The following is a 24,127-nucleotide window of genomic DNA, read 5'->3' as shown; positions in this document are numbered from 1 at the left end:
TCTCTGGCCTCCCAGGCCCAGGTCACTTACACATGGTGCCACTCTGTGCTACGTACGTAGTCACTGTGCCCCTCCCTTTTGATCCAGGGACCCAGAGTTGAGTCATGCCCAGCCCTCCTCCAGCCTCAAGGGGGAGACGAGTCATCAGCAATGTCCGTAATGAGTGATAAAAGCCATAACAAATCCAGACAGCTGGAAGAACCATGTGAAGGTTTGGGCTGGGAAAAAAAGTAGATGGTGAAGGCTTCTGGGAGGAGGTGACATGTCAGTTGGTCCTTAAGAGAGGAATAGGGACTTTCACCAGGGAGCAAAGGGATAAGGGGTGCTACTCCAGGCAGAGGGTACAGCAAGTGCCAAGGTCAGGGAGGAGGGTGCATGGCGAGGAAGGAGTGAGAAATGCAGCATGGCAGGGGGGTGGGGGAGGGACATGATAGAGAGCCTGGAGCAGTTCACAGGAGGCACATTATGGAGGACCCCCTCGGCCACTCTCACAGCTGTATGATTAGCGAACTCATCTGGGATGGTGTGAAAATGCAGATTCTGTGCCTGAAGCCAAGGCATTCTGGTTCCCCACACCTAGAGTCCCCAACCCCAAATAACACTGCCCGAAACACCTCCATGATGGTTGCAGGCTAATTCCCAGAGAGAAGGCGATTACGGAGCTGGTTGGACTGTCATTAGCACTTTACATCTGGATAGGACTTCATTTCTCTGGAAGTCACAGAGCTCAAAGGTGGAAAATAAATTTCCACTCTAGTTCCCCCAGGCGATTTTAATCTCATATTTTCTTTGATTCTTCCAGGCAAAGACTGGCCACTTCTTCGCATTTACAGGTATGCAAACAGCAACACAGGGTAAGTCCATTACCTGAGGTCACACAGCAAATTATTGGGTGACCTGCGATTTGCTCTGTCTGTCACTCCTCCAGTCCACTTGTGGGCACCACCTGCTGCCTTCGGAGCCTAGGAGAGGCTCCAGGGAAGCAGGATTTCCAGCTGTGCCCCCAACTTGTGAAGAGACCTGGGGTGTGTCACCCTATTTTGCTTCTAAGTGTGTTATGAGGATCCCAGGATGCTCAAGGCCATGCAAACACCAACAGTCACTGCCTACCACCCATGCCCTATCCCACCCGCCAGCCCCTCATACCCCCCAAACCCCCCAACCCTGGGCCTAGCTCACCGTGGTTCATGATGTCCATGCCCAGCCGCAGCAGTGCCCCAGGCTCCGCTCGTGTGTGGGTCAGTAGTCCGCAGAGTGCCAGACACAGGACCCGCAGCATGGCTCCACCTGTGCCACAGGGGCGCCTGGATTGGGTGCAGCCCTCCAGGCCCCGCTTCCCCTGGAGACCTCCCATGCTCCAGAGCAGACCAGGCCCCCTGGTGATCTCCAGGGTCCAGGAGCCTTTGGAATCCAGCTGGCTAAGCAAACCTCATTACTGCCTTCCGGAGGGGTCAAAGAGTGTCCAGATCAAAGACAGGAGCTCTGGAGTCACACCCATCAGGGCGCTTCCTTCTCTAAACCTCAGTTTCCTCATCTGTGGGCACGATACATTCTGACCAGTCTGCACTACACAGTCGGTGTGAGGTTCAGCTGCAGTTTTTCATGAGTTCAAGTGCAGCTCAATTCCAGGCAGTGTGGGGGCCACAGAGGGGATTCCAACCTGGTCCTGACTCAGGAAACTCCTACTGTAGTGTGGGAATGAGGGAACCCCCTCTCCCCCACCTTGACACTGCAACCAATGGCATCCCCCATTTCTTTCAGGTCAGTCTCACTTCCAGAAATCTCAGCTCCTAACCTCTTAAGGCCTCTTGAAAACGCTCTTCACCAAGAGGGAAACTGAGGCACATACCCGAAGTCTCATACCCAGTGAATAGAGAACTGAGTAAGGACCTCCCAATCCAGACTCTTCCAAGTTCTCATTCCACCCGACCCTCCAGAAGTCCCTTCCTCCAACTTACCAGGACCTCCGTTTGTCCCAACCAGAGGCCACGTGTTTATCTCAGGCTCAAGCTGCGGCTGAAAAGAACAAGGAGGGGCCACAGGGCCTGGCCTGTGTCACCCACACAGGAGGCGTTCCAGCTGGGCTCCTGCTGACAGCAGGCTCAGGCCACTGAGGGCTCCACTGATCCGCAAACAGAGATGGGCACCTACTTTGAGCCCATTCATTCATTCACTCGTTTACTCATTCATGCATTCAACTCACATTTATCGAGTGCCTACTGTGCAACAGGCAGACCAGGCTAAAAGGTAGATATGGCAAATGGTCCTGCTCCTCCTGAATCTTAAAGAGACATGATAGAATTGCGTGTGTGTGCGTGTGAGAGAGAGAGAGAGAGAGAGAGAGAGAGAGAGAGAGAGAGAGTGAGTGATGGGGGTGGGAGGTGAGCATTTATAAAGCCAGGGCAGACCATTCAATCCTATAATCAATATTTGTTAAATGAAAGAATAAGTTTCTTTCTCATTTCATTCAACATTTAAATATCTACCTGGGTTGAAAATAAGCAATCTTGGTGTTTCCTCAACCCCTGTGAACACAAACGTGTGCCACGGAAAGGTGCCAGGCATATGCACGCTCAGTGTCAAATCTCTTTGAAAATCGAACCTGGAGGGACTGTGAAGTTCAGTGCCAAGGTGACAGAGCTGGGAGGGGCCTGGTGAAGGTCTCCTCCAGCCCCGGATATATCTTCAGGTGGGGAGACTGAACCCCGAGACTGAGCACCACTCCACACCCCCAGTTCCAGGCCAGAACTGACGCCAGGTGTTAAAGCCATTCTGGGCAGGATTTTTTTGCCCTCCTAAAATACTAAGTAGCGGGGGATAATGTCTGGGACAGTCAGTGTCAGGGTTTTGTTTCTGTCCTTGTGCTTTTGCCTAAGCCGCCCCTCCCTCTTAAATTGCCCTCCCTGCACCCTCCATAATTTGCTTATGCCTCAAGACCTATCTTCAGTCTTTGCCTCCCCACCAGGAAGCCTCCCCTCAACCCCCAACTGCCCCGTCCTCAAAGATCTCAGTCCACCCTGCCCCCGGTGAGTGCTTCCTGCCACTCCCACCCACATTCTTCGCTCATGAGCTTTCCTCCACGTGGAGTTCTTCCCTTTCTCCGCCTGGCAATTGTTCTTAGATGCACCAACCGTCCGCTTCATCCCCGCATTGCTGCCCCATTGTCCCAGCTCAGCTCTGAGCTCCTGCAAAGCAGGGCCTGGGCCTTAGATGGAGCTCAGGGCCGCCCCTCAGACCTGCTGCCTCCTGGATCTTTCCGAAGTCCTACAGCACCTGCAGGCTGCAATGTCCAGTGACTTCCAGTCAGGACAGAGAACTAAGCCCTGAGCCTGCTCACTTGCTGTGTGATCTCAGGCGAGTCCCTTCCCATCCCCGGGCCTCAGTGTTCTCATCTGTAAGTCGCCAGGCCTGGATAAGACACACTCGGGGGAGTTCCACAGGTGCGCCTGTCCTTACCTTGCTGAGCCTGGGGACGTCCTGCAGATGACTGAGCCTGCCTCTGAACCCTGAGGATGAGGAAGCCCTTATATTTGGGCACCTGATTAGCTGCTTGGATAATTAAAGCTTTAATAAGGCCCAGATAGTTATCTAGAGGCCTAAAGAACAGGAGCCCCGATGCTCACGTGACACTTTGGTCTGTTCCAACGTAAATAGCACAGAGGACAAAGGAGGCTGGGAATTTGGGAGGAGGGTAAAGGTGGGGATGGAAGTGGTCACCAGAGCAGGCACGAGGGCTCACGTTGCCCCCTTGCCTAGACCCAGTGCCTCCCACAAGACTGGGCACACAGTGGGCATTCTTCTGTCCCTTCCACAAATACCTATTGAGCACCTACTCTGTGCCAGGCCTGTGCAGGGCTGTGGGGATGCCTCAATGAACAAGCAGCTGAGTTCTTGTCCTCAGGGGGCTCCTGGCACTATGCAGGGAGATGAACACTGCAAGTCAACAGCCACAAAGCCAGGTCATTCCCCGTGAGATAAAAGTGGTTGAAGCCATGGAACCGGGGGAGCAGGGAGGGAAGAACAGGACTGTGGTCAGAGCCCAAGACTGCCAGAGCAGGGGGTGTTGGAGCTGATGTCTGAGGGTGAGCAGAGCCAGCTCTGCAAGGCAGGCAAAGGTGTTTCGGGAGGGGGCTGCCCAGGGCAAAGGCCTGGGAGATGTTGGCTGGACCATCAGGACTTGTGCCCCCTCTGAGACTCACAAGGGGCACAAGGAGCTAATTGCCTAGTGGGGTAGCTCCTGGAGGAGATGCCAGGAGATGATAAACTCCAGGGGGGTGGGGCTTCTCTCTATAACCAGAGCTGAAGGGCAATGGAGGCTGAGTGGCCACACAGCAACCTGACCTCAGAGCTGAAGCTAGAAGGTCTTGGGGTACCCAGCCTCGGCTCTGCTCTCCATGAGGCCCTTGGGAGGCCTGGCTGGGGAGGGCTTGAGAAAGGGCTACAGGGTGTCTGAGGTTGTCCTCACCCACCCCACAGGGAACCCACACATCTGATAGGCTGAGGAAGCTACATGCCCACCTTGCATATGGGGCCATCAAGGTGGGGGGTGGGCAGGGCCCTGCCTCACATCAGGGGGGCTGAAACCAGCGATGGGACAAGGTAAGAGAACCCAGGTTGGCCCAGGCCAGTCTCCATCCTGATCTGGGCCCTGAGCTGGAGAATCCAGTCCACAGATAGCATCGCTTTATCCCCGCAGGTCCGCCCCCAGTGACTGAGGGGCGGGCAGGCCTCACCCCCTCCTGCACGCAAATCCATCCTAGTGTGCCTCTGGGCACCTGGCCCCTCCCTGCCTCCTCCCAGAGCCATCCTGGGCATTGGGGGGTGAAGGAGAGTGGGAAGGACATGGGGTGGGGGAGGCTGAAGAAACCTCTTTGCATGGGTTCAAGGGTCTGGGCCCCAGCCCCTGAACCTCCCTAAGCTGCTGCCTTGTGCTCTTCATGGTGAGTGGGCAGAATAGCAATAGTAATGCTGGGCAGGAAAAGGACAGTCATGTCATTCCCTGCTACCCTAAATTCAAAGTAAAGTGGTCCCAACCAAGTTCCAATGGCCAGATATAAACAAAAATAAAATTATTTTAAGGAAACAGAGCTTTTCCTGGGAGCCCAGAACGAGATCCCTCTGTAACCTGGCAGCCGTGGCCTGGGGACAGACAGCCTTTCCACACACAGCCCTTTCCAGACGGAAACCGGAGGGCCCATCCCAGCCCCACCCCTCGTCCACCTACCCTGAAGGCCTCTTGCCCATACAGTGCCTGACCACCTCCGTAAGCGCCCCTGCCTGGTCACACACAGAACAGACACTAAAATGGCAAGCACGACCCCCCACCTTCCCTCTCTCCCCTCCCCCCATGCTGCTTGCAAATGCAGGCCGAAGGTCTCAGCAGCCCTGGGCCAGCTCCAGCCCGGCTGAAGCAGCAGACTTCTCCACCATCCGGGAGGTGGAATGACACCCTTTCTCTCCAGTGAGGTCAGAGCCCTTCCAAGCTTTTCCTTCCTTGGGTACTCTCCCTCTGCCTTAGAGTAGCATGCAGCTTCTTTCTAGTTCTTCTTTTCCCATAGGTAATAGTTCCTCATATTAGATGTTCCCTGTGTAAGTTACTGTGTGGTTTCTAACTTCTGACTGGACACAGACTGCCACACTCTGTGTCCCCTTCAGGACTGAGCTAGTTCTCTCTTTCTACAGACCACAGCTTCCTCCCGGACACAGAGCTTGACTCGGGCATTTCTTCCCCGTGCTCCTAAAAGAGCATGTAGAACAGAGTGCATCATGGGTACAAACAAAGACCCAGGTGGTTGGGAAAAGTGATTGGATGAATGGATGGATGTGTGAATGGCAGGATGGATGGATGGATGGATGGATGGACAAATGGATGTGTGGGTGTGTGGATTGATAGGTGGGTAGATGAATAGATGGAAGAAAGATTGGATCACTGGACTGTCTCCTTAATGGATGGACCTTACATATTGGACACGTGATCTCTGTCATACCTCTATGGGCTGGGTCTGTGCCTTAAAATTTTTGTCTCCCATATTCCAAACCATCTCAGCCTTGGACTGAGCCTATATTAAACCCGAGTAAAAGTGGGATTAATGAATTAACAAGTGACCAAATAAAGGCCATGCTGTCCTGAGCAAAATTACGAGATTGGACTTTACAGTCTGGCCTTGCCACTCCCTCAGCCCCTCCCCCGTCTCCTCCTCACCACCCAGTCTCTGTGCTGGTTCCAAGCCCTCAGCTTGTCACACTGAGACTTTAGGGATGAGCCGACACAGAAGAAAAGGTTAGTACCACGCAGTACCGAAGACTTCACTCTCTGATGGTAGAAATTTGGGCACGTTTTACTCCCCGGGGAAACATAAACAAAACATGAATTTTGTATATGTAGGCAGGAAGGCAAAGTGTCTTTAGCTAAAATATCAGCTTATGGGGGTGGGGGTGCAGGTCGCTCGTGATTGTGTCCCTCAGTCTTCCTTCCCTAGGCCATCTTGTCATGCGTGGCCCACTGAGTTAGAAGAGCTTTCAGAGGAAAAGGGACTTAGACATGTTCAGTGAGGCCATCGGCTCAGGAGGTGGATCTTGCCTCCTTCAAACAAAAATGTTGCTCACAAGTAAACCAGGGATGGAGAAGAGCATGAGAAGGTTACCTGGGGTTCATGACTCAAGGACAAAACCCAGGAGGCGGTGCTGGTGAATGGAAGAGGAAACCAGACGTCTTATGCCTGGATTCTAACACGGTCACAGTCCTGGGGATTGGCCACCATCCTGCTCTAAGTCTCTGGCTGCGTTTCTCTCCTCACTGGATCCCTCCGTCCCTGAATCTGTGAAATGGGACTCCACATCCTGTCTGTCTGATTCACAAGGCTCTTATGGGATCCTAGCAACAAGGTGAGATGTGACGCTGGGGGGCGGGGGAAAGGCATGGGGCATGCCATCAGGTAGGGCACGGTGCCTAAAGGGCCACTATGGCGGTCGTGCTTCCAGGTTGTCTGGGCTATTCTCCACGGTCCTCTTTCAAAACATGAACTCCCCTGGGCGAGGAGGTCAAGGAGGACTATAAAGGTGGGGTCACATCTTCTTCCTCTCCCGGGCAGTTTTGGTGGCTCCAGAGACAGACAGGGCCCAGGAACTGCATTTAGGGAACTGGCATCAGCTATGCAAAGAGTTCGCTGGGCTTGGCTGGAAGTTGCAGCTCAAGAGAAGATATTTAATACAAGAGGGCACAGGTCTGCACAGCCTGAAGGGGCAATGTGCACCCCACAATGAGGGGGTGTTGGAGGGAGGAGAGGATAGATGATGGAAGAGGGGAGGGTTAAAGGGACAGGTTGGGGGGGCATGAAGGAGGGGAATCCAGGCATGCAGCAAAGATTAAACAGCCCGCCTGGGCCATACAGCTTTTTGGAGATGGCTACGTGTGGCTTTGCCTCCGTTTTCCAAGAGGCTTGAGATGAGAGGGGCCTCCAGAGCAGGGAGCTGGCCCACTCTCCGCCTTCCCAGTCGTCCTGCCTCAGTGCTGGTAGCAGAGTCCACTGGATATCACCACATAACCCTGAAAGGCAAAGAAAGCCATGGGCCAAGTCAGAGGCCACATGAGGACCTGTCAGACTCTCAGCCAGGCTCTGAGTTCACGCTCTGTCACTCTTGCTCTGCATCTTGACAACAGTCCTTTGCCTCTCTGGGCCCACCTCAAAAATGTTACCACGAGAATGCAGTGAGACCACGCGGGCAGAGTTCTCAGCATGGGGCCTGCACAAGACGCATCTGTACATGGTTGGCATCATCTCAGTTTTATGGCTGTGAGTCTAGACCACGGAGTGTCTCCTCCAAGTCCAGTCTCCTCAGCAGAGCCAGGCACTCCCTGTATGTCTTCTACTGTCTACAGGGCACTGCAGAAACACCCCAGGGGCCTGCTCATCATTCATTTATTTAGCACACCTTCACTGTGTGAGCCAAGCCCTGTGACAAGTGATGGGGAACCCAGCAGACAACAAGCCAGACCAACTCCCTACCCACGTGGAGGTCTCATACCATCCAATATGGTAGCCATTTGCCATCTGTGGCTAATCACATTAAAACTAGATAAAATTAAAAATTCAGATCCTCAGTTGCACTGGCCCCATTTCAAGCACCCGATAGCCACATGTGCCCAGTGGCTGACAGTGGCTACTGTGCTGGACAGCGCCGAGTTCCATCCTGGCAGAAAGTCCTGTTACACAGCCCCGGTGTAGGGACCTTGGACTCCAGATGCAGCCGGCTGGATCTGCGGGCCCGCCACTGCCCAAGGCTGTTTGGAGGAGTCTTGGGGAAATTCCCAGTAACAGCCCCGGCTGCTTCGTGTGCTTATTGTTCCTTCTTGGGGGGTGGATCACCCAAGTGCCGTGGGACCATAGCTCTTAAGCAACAAGGACCTGCTCCCTGGAAATACATCAGTGGTTCTCACTCAGGGAGGGAGGCCCATAATACCCAGACGCTGGACTTGAGGGACCTCGGCTAAGATTGCTGCCCTATGCATGTCTCGTTGTTGAGTAAATTCGGAAGAATATTATTCTTTTATGTCCCAGATGAAACAGAAAGCAGCTGTGGGGTCTCACCTGGGCAGCCGTGTGACCGGTGTCACTCTGGGCCCACAATTTCTGATCTGGGAAAGTATTTTAGAAGGGCTGGGAAGCCCCTTCTCCCATCCAGCCTGCAGAGGTTTGTGTGCAAAGCCCGGAAGGGCCCCAGACACCAAGGGGCTATGCCCACCCAGGGCACAGAATCAAGGGACAATTGAAGGCCCCTGGCTGTGGCCTGGTGTGATATTTGATAAGGACTAAAGCTGCTGGTGAAACCCTCCCTCCAGGGTCTCTTCACATCCTGGATTCCCCATCTCGTGGCGTGGCCTTGGCAGGGGCGGGGGGCACCCCCAGGACTGGCTGACCTCGAGGTCCCAGTGTGTGCACTAGCAGGGAGGGAGGAAGAGGTGACACCCACATCGCAGAGCCCAGCTTCCCTCCAAGGGTTGGGGAGTCGTACCCACAGGCTCTCACCTCTTGGACAAAGACCTCAGGGGTGACATAGTTTAGGTTGACGACGTTGGGAAGGGCAACCCCTATGCCCAAGAGCGCTGCAGGCAGGGAAAGAGAAACCAAATTCAGCTGGCAGGCAGTGATGGAGCGTCATCTGGAGCCCGGTCTACGCTAAAGTCCTCATGTGCATTGCAACACTGAGTTCCACAGATACACAAGAGGTGGGAGCCATTATTATTATACCCACTTTGCAGAAGGGAATGTGGAGGCTTAGAAAGGGAAAGCAAGTTAGCTAAGGTCACACAGCTGCTGATCCTTCAAGCCAAGAGATGCACACAGGAGGCTGGGCTCCTGAGGCCGCCCTCTTACCCTCTGAACCTCGGAGATGGGGTGGGGGGGGGCTGGGACAGAGCCTGGAGCAGGTGTGAGGCAGGAGGGGGCCAAAGGGCCAAACCAGGGGGAGGGCAGGGCTTACCATTGAGGTGGTCCAGCAGGGGTTTCTCGAACACGGCGTCTATGAGTGCGTGCACTTTATACGTCTACAGCCACGGAGCCATGGGGATGGGGCCCACCCAGCAAAGGGTGGGGCAAGACAGATAAGCAGGCCACACGTGAACACACAGACAGACACACGGACAGCGCAGGAACAGGGGGAGGGAGGAGGGCAGGTCACTCTTGTCCTGGTTTCAAGCAGAGACCAGCTACCTGCAGGGTCAGGTCAGCCTTCTGAGCATAAGGCACCCAGGGACCACCCACCTGTGGGAGGGCTGAGAGGGGAGCACCTGGCTGACTGACACTCACTCACTGTGTGACCAACAGGAGGCTGGCTGTCCTACTGGCACTGCCTGACAGGTGGGCTGACCAATAGAAAGACTGATGGGGCATATTGACTTGCAGGCCAGTGGATAAAGGGAAGCGTGGTGGCCCAGCTGTGTCACCTGATTGAAGGAGCAGCCGACACCATCTGACACTGGCTTGTCCAATTTACCAATGGTGTCAGTGATTCTTGGGCTGACAGGTTGTTGACCACCAGACAGAGTAACAGGCAGACCAACTGATTGATTCCCCCCTGAAGAGCCAAGGCTGACTGAACGGCTGACCAGCAGAGAGACATCATGGGAAAGGCTGATTGTTGACGGATGGGCCGACAACTGAGCACTGTCCCCAGGCGCCCCAGGTGCCTGACCACCAGGGAGCCTGGTTGTGGTGGCATATACAGGCACATGCATGCACAAGCACACACACACATACCCCTTCCCCAGGCTCATGGCCTGGCCCACCCGATGAGGGGGTCTCTGGAGACCCCAGCCCCACACTTACCTCAATGGAACCCACATTGGAAGAGGCCACGGTGAGCTGGATGCCCCTGAAAGGGAGCAGGAGGGCTGGCAGTGGGAGTCAACGCCACCACCCTCATGTCATGACTGCTGCACCCAAAGCTCTGTGATGGGTGCTTTCGAGCCCATTGCACAGAGGAACACACTGAGAACTCACTTACCCCAAAACAGACAAGGTTCCCTGAAGCTTCGCCTTGGACACAGAGAGCTGGAGGCTAAGATTCACTGTCTGGACGGGTGGGGACAGAAGGGTGAAAGGGCACAGGGCCATGTGAAACCTTACAGCTGGCCACCAGTGATCCCTGACTCCCACCCATCCCCCACTCATTCAGGTATTTGTGGGGCACAGGTCGCCAGTGGGGGTGGTGAATAATAACTCAAGTTATTATTCTCTCTCAGAGAGTAGTGGGTGCCATGAAGGCAGAGTGGTGGTGTGGAGAGAGCCTGCTGATAGAGACCATCTTTCTCAGAGTGGTCCTAGAAGGCTTCCCTGAGGAAGGCCGCTACATTTAAGCCGAGTCTCAAAAAGCCAGCCATGCCAAGAGCCAGGGGAAGAGTGTCCTAGGCACAGGGTATGACGCGTGCAAAGGTCGTGAGGCAGAAATATCCTGGAACATCGAAGGAATGACGAGGAGATCAGTGTGGACAGAGCAGAGCAAATGAGGAGCCTGGGGCAGGCAGTGAGGTCTCCCTGAGGGTCCGCACCCTCCTGGCCAGCCCCACCCAGCCCACCTCACTCACCACGTTGATGGAGAAAAGGGAGTGGAAAGCCGAGTTGGAGGCCGCAGCCAGGACCTCAATGAAAGGACTCAGCTGCACCGTGGCGTTGTTGGTGTGGATCGTGACCATAGGTGTGCCTCCTAGCCGCACCTTGAGCACCACAGGCATGGGCTCAGGGAATTGGCGGGCCACCTGGGGAAGCAGAGAGGGAAGAGGCCACAGGGGGCAAAGGCTGGGTGGGCTCTCCATTCCTCATTCCTCTGATGCTGATCACGTGCATCTTGCACGTGACTAGTCCACAGAGGTAGGACCGCGCTAGACCCCTGGCCTTGGGGACGCCGGTCTGATGGGAAATAGGCCTGAGGACAGGCGTAGCCTGTGTGGTGTGTGCCAGGAGGGGGGGTAGCTCAGGGGCCGTGGAAGGTCAAGGAGCCTCCTGAAACTAGACTAGGGGGTTGGTCCTCCCCTAGGAGGAGGAAGTCCCGAGCTTGGTCTTGAAGATGGACAAGGGGGAGGAAACAGAAGGAACACTATGAGCAGAGGACAGTGCTTGGGTTACTTCTCTGTGGAGGAGAAAACAGTGTGACGTCCGGGCAGGAGGGGCCCGGCCTGAGAGGGCGCCGTGCCGATGTAAGGGGAGATGCTAAACCCCACTTGGGTTAGATATGATCCAGCAGAGATGCCATAGCCCAGAGAGGCCCCCACCCCAATCCCGGGTCTCAGTCCCTGGAATGACCAGTAATGTCACCAACCTCGGGGATGACCTGGCCCAGCACGGAGGTGTTCAGCAGGTTGTCCTTGGACTTCTGAAATTGGTCCCGCACACCATGACAGCTTTTAGGGTGGCAGCTCCCCAGCTAGACCAAGCCTTGCCTCCCAGCAACCCCCATTTAACCCTTCCAACAGCCCTCCTGTGACCCTAAATCTCCAGCCACCCCACCCACCCATGGTTTGGCTTCTGGGGGTCTCCCCAGGTGGGCCACAGGTCATGCCTGCCCCCCGTGCCCCAGGCAGCAGGGCTGGCCCTCACCAGCTGCCCTGTGATGTCCAGGTTGAGGGTACCAGCTTTCTGCAGCAGCAGGAGGGCGGAGTCAAACACGTCCTGGGAGAGACCCACGGTCACCATGGCACCTCTGGTGCCCACCTGCTCCGGCAGTGTAAAGGGGGTGGCATTTACGGGCAGGAGGATGGGCTTGCCCAGAAGGAAGAGAACAGCCTACGGGGGCGGGCGGAGGAGGAAACAAGCAGCAGACATCAGTAGAGAGACAGCTCCATCACAGAACTTGGGCGCCGAGAGGCCACCCACCCCGAGATGCACACGTCCAAGCCTCACGCCTGGAATGCTGTTCCAGCCCGTCTCCCCTCAACTGCCCTGCTCTGCGAGGCACCTCACAGAACACGAGGACTCCAGAGACAACCAGCCTCCAGCTCTGGGATGACAAGGACCCACTTACATTGATATCCAAGGAAATGTAGTTCTTAGTGATGTTAGGCGCATTGATCATGAAGTAGCGAATCTGGGACTCAGGACCCACAGGTTTGAGGCCTCAATGAAACCAGAATGGAGGAGAAAAGAGGGCATAGTTAGCTTCATCCACCAGTGCCTTGCCTACCCAGAACACTCAATGTTCTGACTGCCTAGGGGAGCCAGCCCGGGGCCAAGGAACAAAGGAGGTAGGAGAAGGCCCCTGAGTAGGCAGACCTAAGTTGCAAAGTGCGCATGCCCAAGATTCAACCCCTTACAGCCTGTTGACTCTTTAGTGTAGACACAATTCTAACAGTTTTGCCTTCTGCTTTCCCAATCGGTGAAAGACTAAAGACCCCAAATTAGAAGGAAGGGGAAGGGTCACCCTTGGCATAGAGCTGCAGAAAAATGCTAAAGGCAACGAGGAACCACAGAGAAAGCAGGGAGTCCCCATGTACCACGACCCAGACATTTAACTGACTTACACTGTCTCATGCGATCCTCACCACAGTCCTGTGAGGTTAGGAGCCCATTTTACACACACAAACACACACGCGCAAACTTTGGTGCCTTCAGGGGTGCTTCGGATTGTACACCTGGTCCAGCTGGCTCTGAAACCCCTCTCTCTCCCCCCTAATCACACTGTTTCCTACAGAAACTCAAAAGCCCCAGCCCCTGGGCTGTTCAGTTCAGGGGCACAGCAGTGCCTTCTGGGGAGGCACAGCTGAGAGTCCATTCCCTGTAGGAGGAGTTCCCCCGAGGCTCAGAATATTCTGACGGAAAAGGGTGCACCACATCCCTGCACACGGCCAGGCTGGGTGGGCTGGCAGGTGAACACTCAGCCCCGCTGTGGGGAAAGCACAGCTCGTAGCTCCTCCCCCAAAGCCTCTGGGTAGCTGAGGGGTGTCTGTGGGTCCATTCAGTCCATTCGATTTTTTTTAAAAAAGAAAAAAATCGGTTCAATTCCCAGTCAGGACACATGCCTGGGTTGCAGGCTGGTTCCCTGCAGGCCAACTCCCAGCAGGGGACGCAACGAAAGGCAACCATACATTGATGTTTCTCTCCCTCCCTCCTTCCCCTCTAAAAATAAATAAATAAATAATCTAAAAATTTTTTAAAAACCACAATAAAGATACATTTTTAAAAATAAATAAATAAATAAATAAATAAGAAAAAAATCAGACAGGAGCAGTGGTGGAAGGTATGTGGGGCGGTGGGAAGGCCAATGGCTGATGGGAGTGGGCGGAAATATGCCCAGCCTCTGCCCCTTGGGAGGATGTTTCGTTTGTTCTACTCAGTGTCCAAGGGCTCCTCAGGGTGGGGGGCGAGCCTCAGGCACCCACAGCAGTGCCTGCTCTTGAACACACCTCTCTCACTGCTCCCTTCCTCAACCAGAGCCCCCTGAAGCCACCCACCCCCATCTGAGCCCCTTACCCTCAAATCCTCATCCTAGGATCTGTTTCTGGGGGGATTAGCCTAAGACAGGGCCTTCTGCTAGTATGTTCCTAGCGCCCGCTGGATAATGAGAACCCCCGGAGAAACCAGAGGTGGGACAAGCCCGATGGAAGGTGGAAAGGAGAGGGAGCTGTGACCTGGGATGGTGGTGGCCATTGAGGAGGCAACCAGGGATAGGGCACTTGGAGGCGGAAGAGCTTGAGTTTCTGTGGAGGACACGCTGAGTGGGAGGGACCTGTGGGACCCGCAGGGAGGGGTCCAGGAGAATGTGGAATGTAAGCACCTGAGCCTTGAAAAGGGAGGGGGGCGCAGAGTCCCACGAAGAATGTGGGAGATGTGGGAGCAAAACCAGGGGAAGGGGGGTCTCCGAATCTCCAGGCCGGGCAGGAGGCGATGGCAAACTGCGTGCACCTCCCTCCACACGCCTGCAGATGTGCACCGGACACTCAGACATTCTAGAATTGGAAGCTCCCCAGATTCCATCAATAGCTGTGCAGTCAGTCATGTTACAGCTGACCTCCCGGAGGTCTAAGCGGATCCAAAGAGGGCATCTGGAAGGGTCTTGGGGCTCTCAGAAGGGCTCAGAGCTCCCCTCCCCCTCCCCCTAGACTGCCCAGTCATACCAATTAAAGTTCCCAGGTGGACATTGAGGTCTTGCACAAGGTTGGAGACGCTCAGACACACCTGCGACAAGACAAAGCAGCCTGGGTTAGAGCAGTGCTCAGGGCTGGAGGGGTGAGTCTGGGAGGATCTTGGGTCCCTGTACGGAAGCCTCCCCCAAGCTGGACACCAGGACTTGGAATACCCTCCTCCACCACCAGTGGGCATCTTCGGGCACCTCCTCTGGGCACTGGGGAGTCGGAGGGGAAGCTGGGGACCGTGAGCACCAAGGAAAGAGCAGGACTGCAAGACACCACAGCGGGGCCTGGGCAACAGAGGCAGGAACCTGCTGCATCAGAGGGCCAGCTGGTGGGAGGGTGCCCCCCACAGTGGAGGCGGGCAGCGGGCAGCAAGTGAGGTCCAGGTGACTAGCGTTCTCCAGGGCACAGTGGGGCCACAGAAGCGTATTAAGGTGGGGTCACTGTGATAGAGGGTGGGGCAGAAGAGAGACTGCAAGGCCAGGGTGGTCATTGCCTGGTCTAGGCCAGAGCTGGTGAGGCCGGGCCAGGCAAGGCCAGAAGGCTGAAGAGAGGGCCGGGTCAGGCTGTGCCGCCTTCAACCCTCGAACCTCAGTTTTCTCATCTGCAAGATGGGGGGATGGCATGCAGTGGGTTGGTTTGGTGTCTATTACTGCCCCTTAAAGGAGGTGGGGTTGGAAGAGGCAGAGTTGGAGAACAGGCTCCCCATCAGCAGGGGGCCCCTTGCACCTGGGGCACCAGCTCTCACCAAGTCAGCCAGAGGCAGCAAGTGACAAGAGCTAAAACAATGACAGTAATAGTGTCACTCACACTGCCCAAACTGTCCTAACCTCCATGTGGCTGTTAATGCGCTCAAGCCCACAACCAGCCCATCTCTCTGCACTGCAGATGTGGAATGGGGTGGGATGGATGGGCAGAAATTGGTTAGGTGATTTGTCCAAGGTTCAGAGCTGGGAAGAAGGGGAACCAGGATTCAAACCCAGGCCACATCTGGTTCCAGAGCCCATGCCCTTGTCCAGTCTGGTTTTGTGTTCTTTTCACAGCCACGTGGCCCCTGAAAGCACTGTCCCCCTCCCACCCTCCAGCATGAAGTTGGAGCTAGCTTGAGAGACGAAGCCTCCCTCCCCTGTCAGCCCCAAACCTGCCCTTCTCTGGGCCTCCCCATCACTGCCCTGGCCCATCACCACAGCCTCTTCCCCGCTCTTGTGGGAAGAGTGAAGGAGCCCCCATGAAGGGCCTTCTTCTAAAAGAAACAAAAATAAAAATAAAAAATTCATAACCATCCCCATCTCCCCGTGCCTGCCATCCCCGCGCCTTCACCACGCCTGCGAGGAAAGCGGCGCCCTCCTCCTGCCCGAGAGCTCTGGCGGGCGGCCCTTTACCTTGTTGCGCAGGACGGCTCTGACGTGTTGCTGCACCAGGACCAGCAGCGCGGGGGGCGTGCTGCGGGAGGGACACGGGAAGGGCTCCTGAGTCCGGGGTCAGCGCCTCCCGGCCTGTCTCTTTCGGCAAAGCCACAGTCAGGAAGAGACTCTCTGCCCTCAGCCAGGGACCAGTGGTTCCCATTCCACACCCTATGTGGGCTGGACACGGTGCTGGCACCATCGTCCCCAGAGATGAGGAAACTGAGCCTCAAAGAAGAGGTCACCGATCTCAGGGTTTGGAAGAGGCTGAGACGTGAAAATGAGGCCAGGCTTGCAGGAGACAGAGAGGGCGTTGCAAAAGCTGGGCTACGCATGTCCATGAGCAGGTGGCTCCCTGTCCACTCTGAGCCCAGTGAGGCAGGGCTGCTTCCTCCTTGGGCCCCCGTTCTCTGTGACACCCTTTGTAAGTCCCTTCCTGGCCCCGGGCCTCGGTTTCCTCTCTGAACAGTGAGAGATGGGTCTAGGTTGGTGTGTCTCAGTGGGCGCCTAGGAGCCTTGCTACAGTGCTCGTCCAGACTGCAGCCCAAGCTCACTGGCTTGCCTCCAGGGGAGTCAGGAGAACAGCATCTGTGGTTTTACTGCTATTGACCTTGGGGCGAGTCCCTCCCCCTCTCTGAGCCTCAGTGTACTCAGTATCACAAAACAGGTGTGATACTAGGGGCCTCTAAGCCCATTGCAGCAACTGGACGAAGGCTTGAGTAGGAAGTTCAAGAAATGACCACAGCCCAGGCACCTACCTGTGAGTGTCATCAAACACGATGGCTTTGTCGAAGAGTAACAGGCAGGCAGAGATGCTGACCACGGGGGTCCCGATGGAGCCCTGGGCCACATGGGCATCGGCCAGCAGTACCACGGGCAGGATCAACTCCAGGGGCTCGGGGACTCTACAGAGATGCCAGGCCTGAGCCCCAGCAGCACCACCCAGCAAGGCCCATGTGGACCAGTGTGAGGTCCCGCAAACCCCCAGCCCCAGTCTGCGCCCCCAGTGAACACAGACAGGACCCCCACTCAGCATGAGATGACCCCCAAACGCCACTCAGGGTCACGGATGTTACAGCATTGGGTGTGGACCCCAGCTCCCCATGCCCTCTCATTGCAAGGCCCTGGGCCAGTCACTCCCCATGCTGAGCCTCAGTTTCCTCTTCTGTAAAGTGGGCATAAGACTGGTGGTGCCGACCTCATGGGGCTGTGCTGAGTTTTCCACATGGTGATCAGGTGATAACACCCTGCCAGGAGCCAGGCCCGCAGTAAGCACCAGTGAAATGAAGTGCCCAGTGTTCAAATAAGAGATCCCTCTGAAGGCCCAGCTCATAGTTTGAAAACTAAATGAATATAAAGTGTCTGTTGCACAGAAATAATTCTAATAGCTGTGTTTATTGAGTACCTACTATGCGCCTTGGGCTGTGAAAAGAGGGACGTAACTTTGATTACAGCAATGAATCCATTTGCCGTGACCCCTACAGTCTTGCTACAGAAATTCATCTCATTGGCAGAGGAGAAAACTGAGGGCTGGGGAAACGAAGTGTCTCTAATCACCCCTGAAAATCGTCCTGCCCCACCCCCTGCAATCAGGAGATTTACTCACCGAAAGACCTTGACAGTGAAGTTGGCTGCTGCCAGCAAGCGTATCCCCATACCATCGACGAAGTACAGGTGAAGGCGAGGCACCTGGACATCCAGAATCTGGACCCTGCCAGGTAGGAAAGGAGGTGACGATTCCCCATTAAACTGCAGAATCACCTCGGGGTGGGTGCCCTGGGCCACAGCCACACTGGCCACATTATAAATAAAGACCAACTTTCTGATGGTTGGAAATACGGGATGAGGAAGAAGTAGTGAGTTCTCCATCACAGGGGCATGCAAACCCTATATAGACAACCACCGTGTAGGGGAAAGATGCAGAGAGCACCCTAGCTAGCCCTGGACAGGAATTGGGTGAGATGATTCCCCAGGCCTTGGAGGGATTTTAGTGTCTGACTGAGGTCTGGAAAGCTGGGAATTCAGGGAAAGGAAAACTTTGAGAGGCACAGAAGGCAGAAATCCCCTCTATACCATTCTAGTGAACAGCTTTGGCTTGTAGCCCTCCAGCAATGGGAAACTCACTCCCTTCAAAGTTGTTCACATTGCTAAGACTTTCCAACTAACCTACATTTGCTTTTTCCCCCGAAAAAATGAAAGTCATTTTTTCCCCTGCACAGTAGGGATAGGGGGTGTGATTCAGACACTACAGATGGCATAAATTTTAAAAGTCACATCAAAACTCCACCCTCAAAAGCTCTCACTGTTAGCACTTGGGTGACATCCTTCAGTGACTCTCCTTAGGACGCAGGCTGACCTAGAACCTGTTTCTTTTCCCTTGACCGTTAAGGATCCTGGGTGTGCCCCACACCTACAAACGAGGATGCTCAAGTTGTCCCTAACCAGCAGCACGCTGCTCACCTGTGGCCAGGCCACAGGTCACTCAGGACCCCTCGGCTGCAGGGGTTGCTGTCATTCCCAGCTCTCCACTGTGACCAGCTGGGCCGTGAGCTGTGTCCCAGCCGCAGGAACTCACACTGGGGGCCTGGGAGCAGGCTGGGGCTTGTGCCCACCCAGGTTTTACAGGTTTATACCTAGTTGTCATCACTCAAACCTTGACAGAGTCTGTAAGTTCTCTTGGGAATCCAGACACCTGCAACGGCGAGTCTGCGTCCCCATGCGGATGGGGTCAGCTGGCCCAGGCCCTGGGGACTGAGTCTGAGACACCCCTACCTGTGTCTGCCTCTGAGTTTCTGTGCATCATGAGGGGTATGGAGGGAAATCAGGCTCACGCTTGCACCCTAGAACCAGCGTCTAGCTTTCGGAGGAAGTAGCCAAGAGTCCTGCCAGCCCTGGGGACCCAGAAGCCACAGTCTTGGCCCCTGGGGGCAGAATTCTACCAATTCAGAGGCACCAGTCCCCATTTCTCCACCTTGGTCCCATCTCCTAGTCCTCTTGTGACCACTTGCCAAATGGGAGGGGGTATCCAACCTGGTGACAGAGGCCCCATCCAGCTGTTGAAGGACGCATTCTGCTACAGACCAGGGTGCCCATCTGGTGGTCTGGAGCATTTTCCCCGGGGGTGAGAGCACCCACCTGCCGGTGGGAACACTCACCTGGTGATGGGAGGGCTTTCTCTGGAGGACAGGAGCACTCACCTGGTGGGCTGCAGCCCCTCTCCTCTCTGTTCCAGGAAGTATGGGACAGTGACCTGCAGGGCCTGCTGGAGAGGGCCTTTCCCGACTTTGGACACTGCAGGGCCAGACAAGGTGAGGTTAGGCTGTTCTCGGGAGCCACCGAGGGAGACCACCCCACCCAGCATCCGTCCCCCATCCTGAGTGGAGAGGCCGCAGAGACCGGAAGGGGCAGGCTTGTCACCGGGCACCGGGGGCCAAGCCCTCCTTGGGTACACTTCTCACACCAGGCCTGCAAGCCATGCCTCCCCTCTCTCTCTCCATCTCTCCAATCCCTACTTGTCTACCCTGGTCCTCAGAAACAACATCCTTTGCCCTTTTCCAAGACTCTGGTGGGAAGCCCACCTCCTCTGGGGCCCCCTCAAGTCCCCAAGCAGAAAGGGACCCCTAATCAAACAGGAGTGGGGAGGCCTGGGAGTTGTGTGCTGAGGACTCTGGAGTCCCTCAGATTCTGGGTGCAACCCCCAGCTCTGCTACTATCTGTGTGGCTGCTCTGTGCCTCAGTTTCCCCACCTATAAATTCACAGTGATCATAATGGTACCCATTACAGATGGTCCTTGTAACCACTCAGTGCACAATTAACATTCACTCTCCCTGTTGCTATTCGTTTGGGGGATAGTAGTGGTTATCATTCTATAATACCCCCTTTGTGCCAGACCCTGCTCCTCACAGCTCAATGCCATGGGTGCTGTATGATGCCCAGGTTACCTAGAGGTGAGGACACCTGGCAAGGAGAAGTCTGACCTGGGCCGAGGCACCTGGTTCCCAAGGCCCTGGACTTCCTCACACATCTGTGCCGCTGGGCCAGGGGAGGTGCTGACTAAATGTGAGTGGGATTAATAGAGGGGATGGTGCTGAGAGAGCATCACATGAGGAGTCGAAAGGCCCAGACTTCGCTCAGACTCACTGCGGGCCCCTGGGCTCCTCTGGGCCTCAGTTTCCCCAGACCCAAGCATAGAGGCAGTGGTCTCTATGTTCCTGATGTCCCTCTTCCCAGCCTGTCCATCCGTGGCTGAGCTGAGACTCACACCCAGGCCCCTGGACTTCACCTACAGTGCTCCCCGCACAGGACAGAGATTAGAGGACACTGGTAAGAAGCCAGCCAGCCAGCTTGGCCTTGGAAAGAGGTATGTGGGGCCCGGGCCTCCTGCCGGATTTCCGTCGAGAACAAACACAGCCAGGTACATCTGGACGGCTGTCTGGGACAAAGGAGGCTCACATGCGACAGGTGGAGAGAAGGTGGCCAGTGGGGCATCAGCCTCATGTCCCTCCCTGCAGGCATCCGTGCCTGGTCTCTTGTGCCAGTCACGCTCTAACATGCATCACTGACCCCTTTCACCGCCTGCCTGTCTGTCCAGATATGAGGTCCCGAAAGGTGTGTGCACGCACCAGGACACCCCGCTGCTTCCCTGAGCCACTGCCTCACTGCTTCATGGGCCATGGAAAGTCCCTTCTGTGTTCTGACCTGAGTCCTTCACTATAACCTGAGTTTGGTCTGGCCTCGAGGGAAATGACTTCTGATTTCTCACCCCTACCCCAGCTTTGAGACCCCTAAAGCCACCCTAGGGGCAGCTGGGGGCACAGTTTCCATCGCTCCCTGGGCCTAGTTTTCCCTACTGCTCCTTCCCCAGGGGATGGAGCAGAGTCTAGGACAAAGGCCTTGGCTGGGCCGGTGAGGGGTGGTTCTTCCCACGGTGACCCCGGCAGGGATCTAACTCCAGGATGCTGTCCTGCACATGCGCAGAGACCCCTCCATGAACATACATGTACAGCCAGGGTGGGCAGCCACACCTGCACACACACATCCATGCACCATGGCATTTGCACACATGCCAGTGGTCAGGCACCTGCTCAACACTCAAGGACACGTATGGGCACATCACCATGAATTGTCAAACCCACACACAGACACACACAAGCAATGTTTCCACTCAAGCTGGCCATGTCCCCCCCTCTTAGGCCCATGTGCCCACCCTGGGGGCACACGTGCACATTGGACACGGCATACACCCCCACTTGTGCCTTCACTTAATAGAGTTTGTTGAGCAGCAAGCACTGTGTCAGGAACTTCTTGGGAGCAGGGGACACAGTGACAGACAAGATCTGAGTGGATCCTCAGAGGGCTTTTGAGTTCATAGATGCACACGCACACTTAGGATTGTCCACACACGCAGACATGGACTCACTCGCACATGCTCGCACACAGACACAGGCGGAGTAGCCCAGTGACGCGACTCTCACCGTAGCTCAGCACCTCCTTGTTGAGTCTGACCACGGCGCCTGGTTTGGAGGCGCCCACCGCAGGCAGGAGCAGCGCCAGCAGCAGGCCCAGCCTGCACACCTGAGCCATGGTGGTCCTGGTCACTGCCCCCCAAATCTGTGGGCTGGGGTGGGGACAAGCATCAGGGAGTTTGTCCAGAATCTCTCCCACCCCAGCCCAGCCTGGAGGCCGAAAGCCCTGAGCGGGATCCCAGCCCTAGCCCAGGCTCCACACAGCTTTGCATCTCTGCAGTGGGAAGAATGGCCTTCCCCTGCCTGCTTTGTCAGGAACCTCGAGGGATCTGGGCCCCTAGGCACAGAGAAGGCATGGCCTCACCTAAGGCCACACAGCAAACTGGGGTCGGCGCAGGACCCAAGCCAGAAGAGACTGGTGGGACTCCCAAGCGGGGAGACTGAAGCCCTGGCCCACCACCCTGAGGCTCAGGGCTATGTCACCTGATACCAGGGGTATAGCCCACTGTGACAGCCCATTCTGGGGTCCAGATGTCCTAACCTAGCCAGGGGAGGACCTGGGGTGGCTCCTGTCCTCATCTTGTCCTGTACCAGGTAAGGAATGTCCAGAAAGTGGGCCTCTTCCCCACCCCCAGCCCTTCCTGCCCCTGCCCAGCCAAGTGGGCAGATAGACCTGTGTCCAGCTCAGAGGGAAGGAGCTGCACAGGAATGAGGGGCCACTGCTCAGATGGGCAGAGTCCTGCTAAGGCAGCCCCTCCCCAGGGTCCCACAGCCAGACCAGGGATGAGCCCTTCCGCAGAAGGCGACTGGAAGCAGTGTCCCCATTGAATAGACAGAGAAGTTGAGGTTCTTCCTTGGAGGGATGCCAGCTCACCCCGAGTCCTACCTCAGGCAGTCCCGGGACAGACAGACTCTCATCCCCAGCCAAGCCCTCCTCTACCCCAGGCAGGTATGAAGGCTGCTTTATAAAGTGCCCCGGTGTGCAGGACCTACAGGGAAGGGACATGTTTGGGGAGGGACAGGTTTGCTTGTGGTTGAAAGTGTTTTCCCTGCAAACACGGCCTGTGCCAAGGTGTCTCATCCCACAGCAGCGGTGGGGCTGCCACGTAGCCTGGCCCCACTGCCAACCGCTGCAAGACCCTAGGGTCGGCAGCTCTGGGGCTCTCCGGGACGAGGTCTGCTCCCAGTAGGGACCCCTCATCACCCCAGCCGGGCCTGGCCAGGCCCCGGGCGGGAGGAAATGCCCAAAGTCAGGGGGATGGCAGCAGTTACCTCTCAGGCCTGGCGCCTCCCTGCTGGCCGAGAAAGTTGACCCTTTTAGGAGGGACAGGATGCTGCCTGAGCCCCAGCCCCAGTGACTGTCTGGGTCCTGATCCCGGTCTCACACTGATCCCCGACCCTTGTCGCAGACGGAGCCCTGATCCTAGTCAGACATTGAGCCCTAACTCAAAAGACAGCAGAGTGTGGATGACCCAGTCACCCCTACTTAACACCCCAAACTCGCTCCAAATGCCAAGCCCACTCAGAACGGATTTAGCCCATTCTCTCCTTCTGTACTATAAGACCCAGGCTCCACCTTGGGGTTATATGGGGCCCAAGGCACTGTGCAAATGTGAAGAAGGTTTACGTATGCTTGTGTGTGAGGGTTTCATGTGTGTGTTTGTGTGTGGTTGTGTGTGCCTGGTCATGTGTACATGTGTGTTAGGCCAGCATCAGAAGAAAGTGTGTGTGAGTGTATACATAAAAAGGTCATGTTGTCACATGGGTTTATGGTGTTACATGCCTGTTCATGTGACCTTACATGAGTGCAGGTGTGGGGAGTTTGTGTATAGTACACACAGGGTCCAGCACAAATAATGCCTGTTTTTATTACAAAATCTTTTATTATAAAATTATAAGCATGGAATTCTGCAACACAACAATATGACACAAGTATACCCTATGACATTTTAGGTGAAATGTTCAAATTAAAACTGTAAATTATTACACCCATATTATTACCCTACCAACCACACTCAAGCAGGCGTTACTCCTGCTGGACCCTGTGTTTGTGGGCTTGGGGTACTGAGTATGCCTGTGGGCCTGTGTGTGCACAGTGCTAAGTGTGTGTGTGTGTACCTATGCACTGTGGGCTGCTTCCTGGTGTTGGGAGGGGTGCACATGTGCTTGTGTGTGCACATACATGTGGGCACGGGAGGTGATGCATAACTGCAGGGAAGTCCCCTTTGTTTCTCTATAAGGCCCACCTGGGGCACAGGGACAAAAAGCCTCAGGGCCTCCCCTCACTTCAAAGCCCTCCACAGCTTCCACTGACTCCACACCAGCCCAAATACCAGGCCCAGAGCCCAGGCCTACCCCATGCTGGGTCCCCACAGAGCAACAGAACCGACGGAGTCCACAGACACCACCTTGCTCTCCCCCGAGAGGCCAGAGCTCACATGGACCTGCCCTGTCTCCCAGCCAGAGCGCCCCTGCCCTATCCTGTAGGCGAAAAGAAGTAAGACGCGCCAGCTGCACAATCCCTAACTCCCTACTCCCAGCCTCGGTTTGTCCAGCCCTCCCGGCCCCCACCGTAGCGGAGACAAACAGCAGAGTCCGTGGAGAGGGGCACAAATATTGACAGAAGCCACTCTCAGTG

The 24,127-nt window shown here is 55.7% G+C and overlaps 2 protein-coding genes across 8 annotated transcripts in view; both read right to left on the bottom strand.

The window, feature by feature from the left end:
- The window catches only part of BPIFB6 (BPI fold containing family B member 6), a 32,917-nt gene extending 23,877 nt beyond the window's left edge, over positions 1-9,040 (bottom strand). For 3 of the 7 annotated variants that reach the window (XR_005066107.1, XM_037043862.1, XM_037043863.1), the window contains exon 1: positions 1,180-1,952. Coding sequence is in view for 6 of the 7 variants with exons in the window: in XM_037043862.1 (XP_036899757.1) it covers positions 1,180-1,354 (175 nt within the window). In the remaining variant the exon portion in view is untranslated. The other 4 variants (XM_037043864.1, XM_037043865.1, XM_037043866.1 and 1 more) reach the window with 4 other exon arrangements.
- On the bottom strand, positions 6,434-22,469 carry BPIFB2 (BPI fold containing family B member 2). The gene is made up of 16 exons (XM_037043861.1): positions 22,376-22,469; positions 21,499-21,641; positions 19,221-19,314; positions 17,630-17,734; positions 16,782-16,928; positions 16,003-16,063; positions 14,606-14,666; positions 12,517-12,608; positions 12,093-12,278; positions 11,815-11,868; positions 11,084-11,254; positions 10,504-10,571; positions 10,326-10,371; positions 9,481-9,544; positions 9,027-9,103; positions 6,434-7,546 (listed from the first exon to the last, which is right to left on the bottom strand). The coding sequence occupies exons 1-16, from the start codon at positions 22,405-22,407 to the stop codon at positions 7,505-7,507; spliced, it is 1,443 nt and encodes a 480-aa protein (XP_036899756.1). The 5' UTR covers positions 22,408-22,469; the 3' UTR covers positions 6,434-7,504.
- Positions 22,470-24,127: the final 1,658 nt, after the last annotated feature.

The sequence above is a fragment of the Sturnira hondurensis genome, unplaced genomic scaffold (assembly GCF_014824575.4).
Source record: "Sturnira hondurensis isolate 20B ecotype Veracruz unplaced genomic scaffold, ASM1482457v3 Scaffold0004136, whole genome shotgun sequence".
Classification (NCBI taxonomy): domain Eukaryota; kingdom Metazoa; phylum Chordata; class Mammalia; order Chiroptera; family Phyllostomidae; genus Sturnira; species Sturnira hondurensis.
The sequence above is the reverse complement of the archived record's forward strand: the minus strand, read 5'-3'. Positions and strand labels throughout refer to the sequence as shown.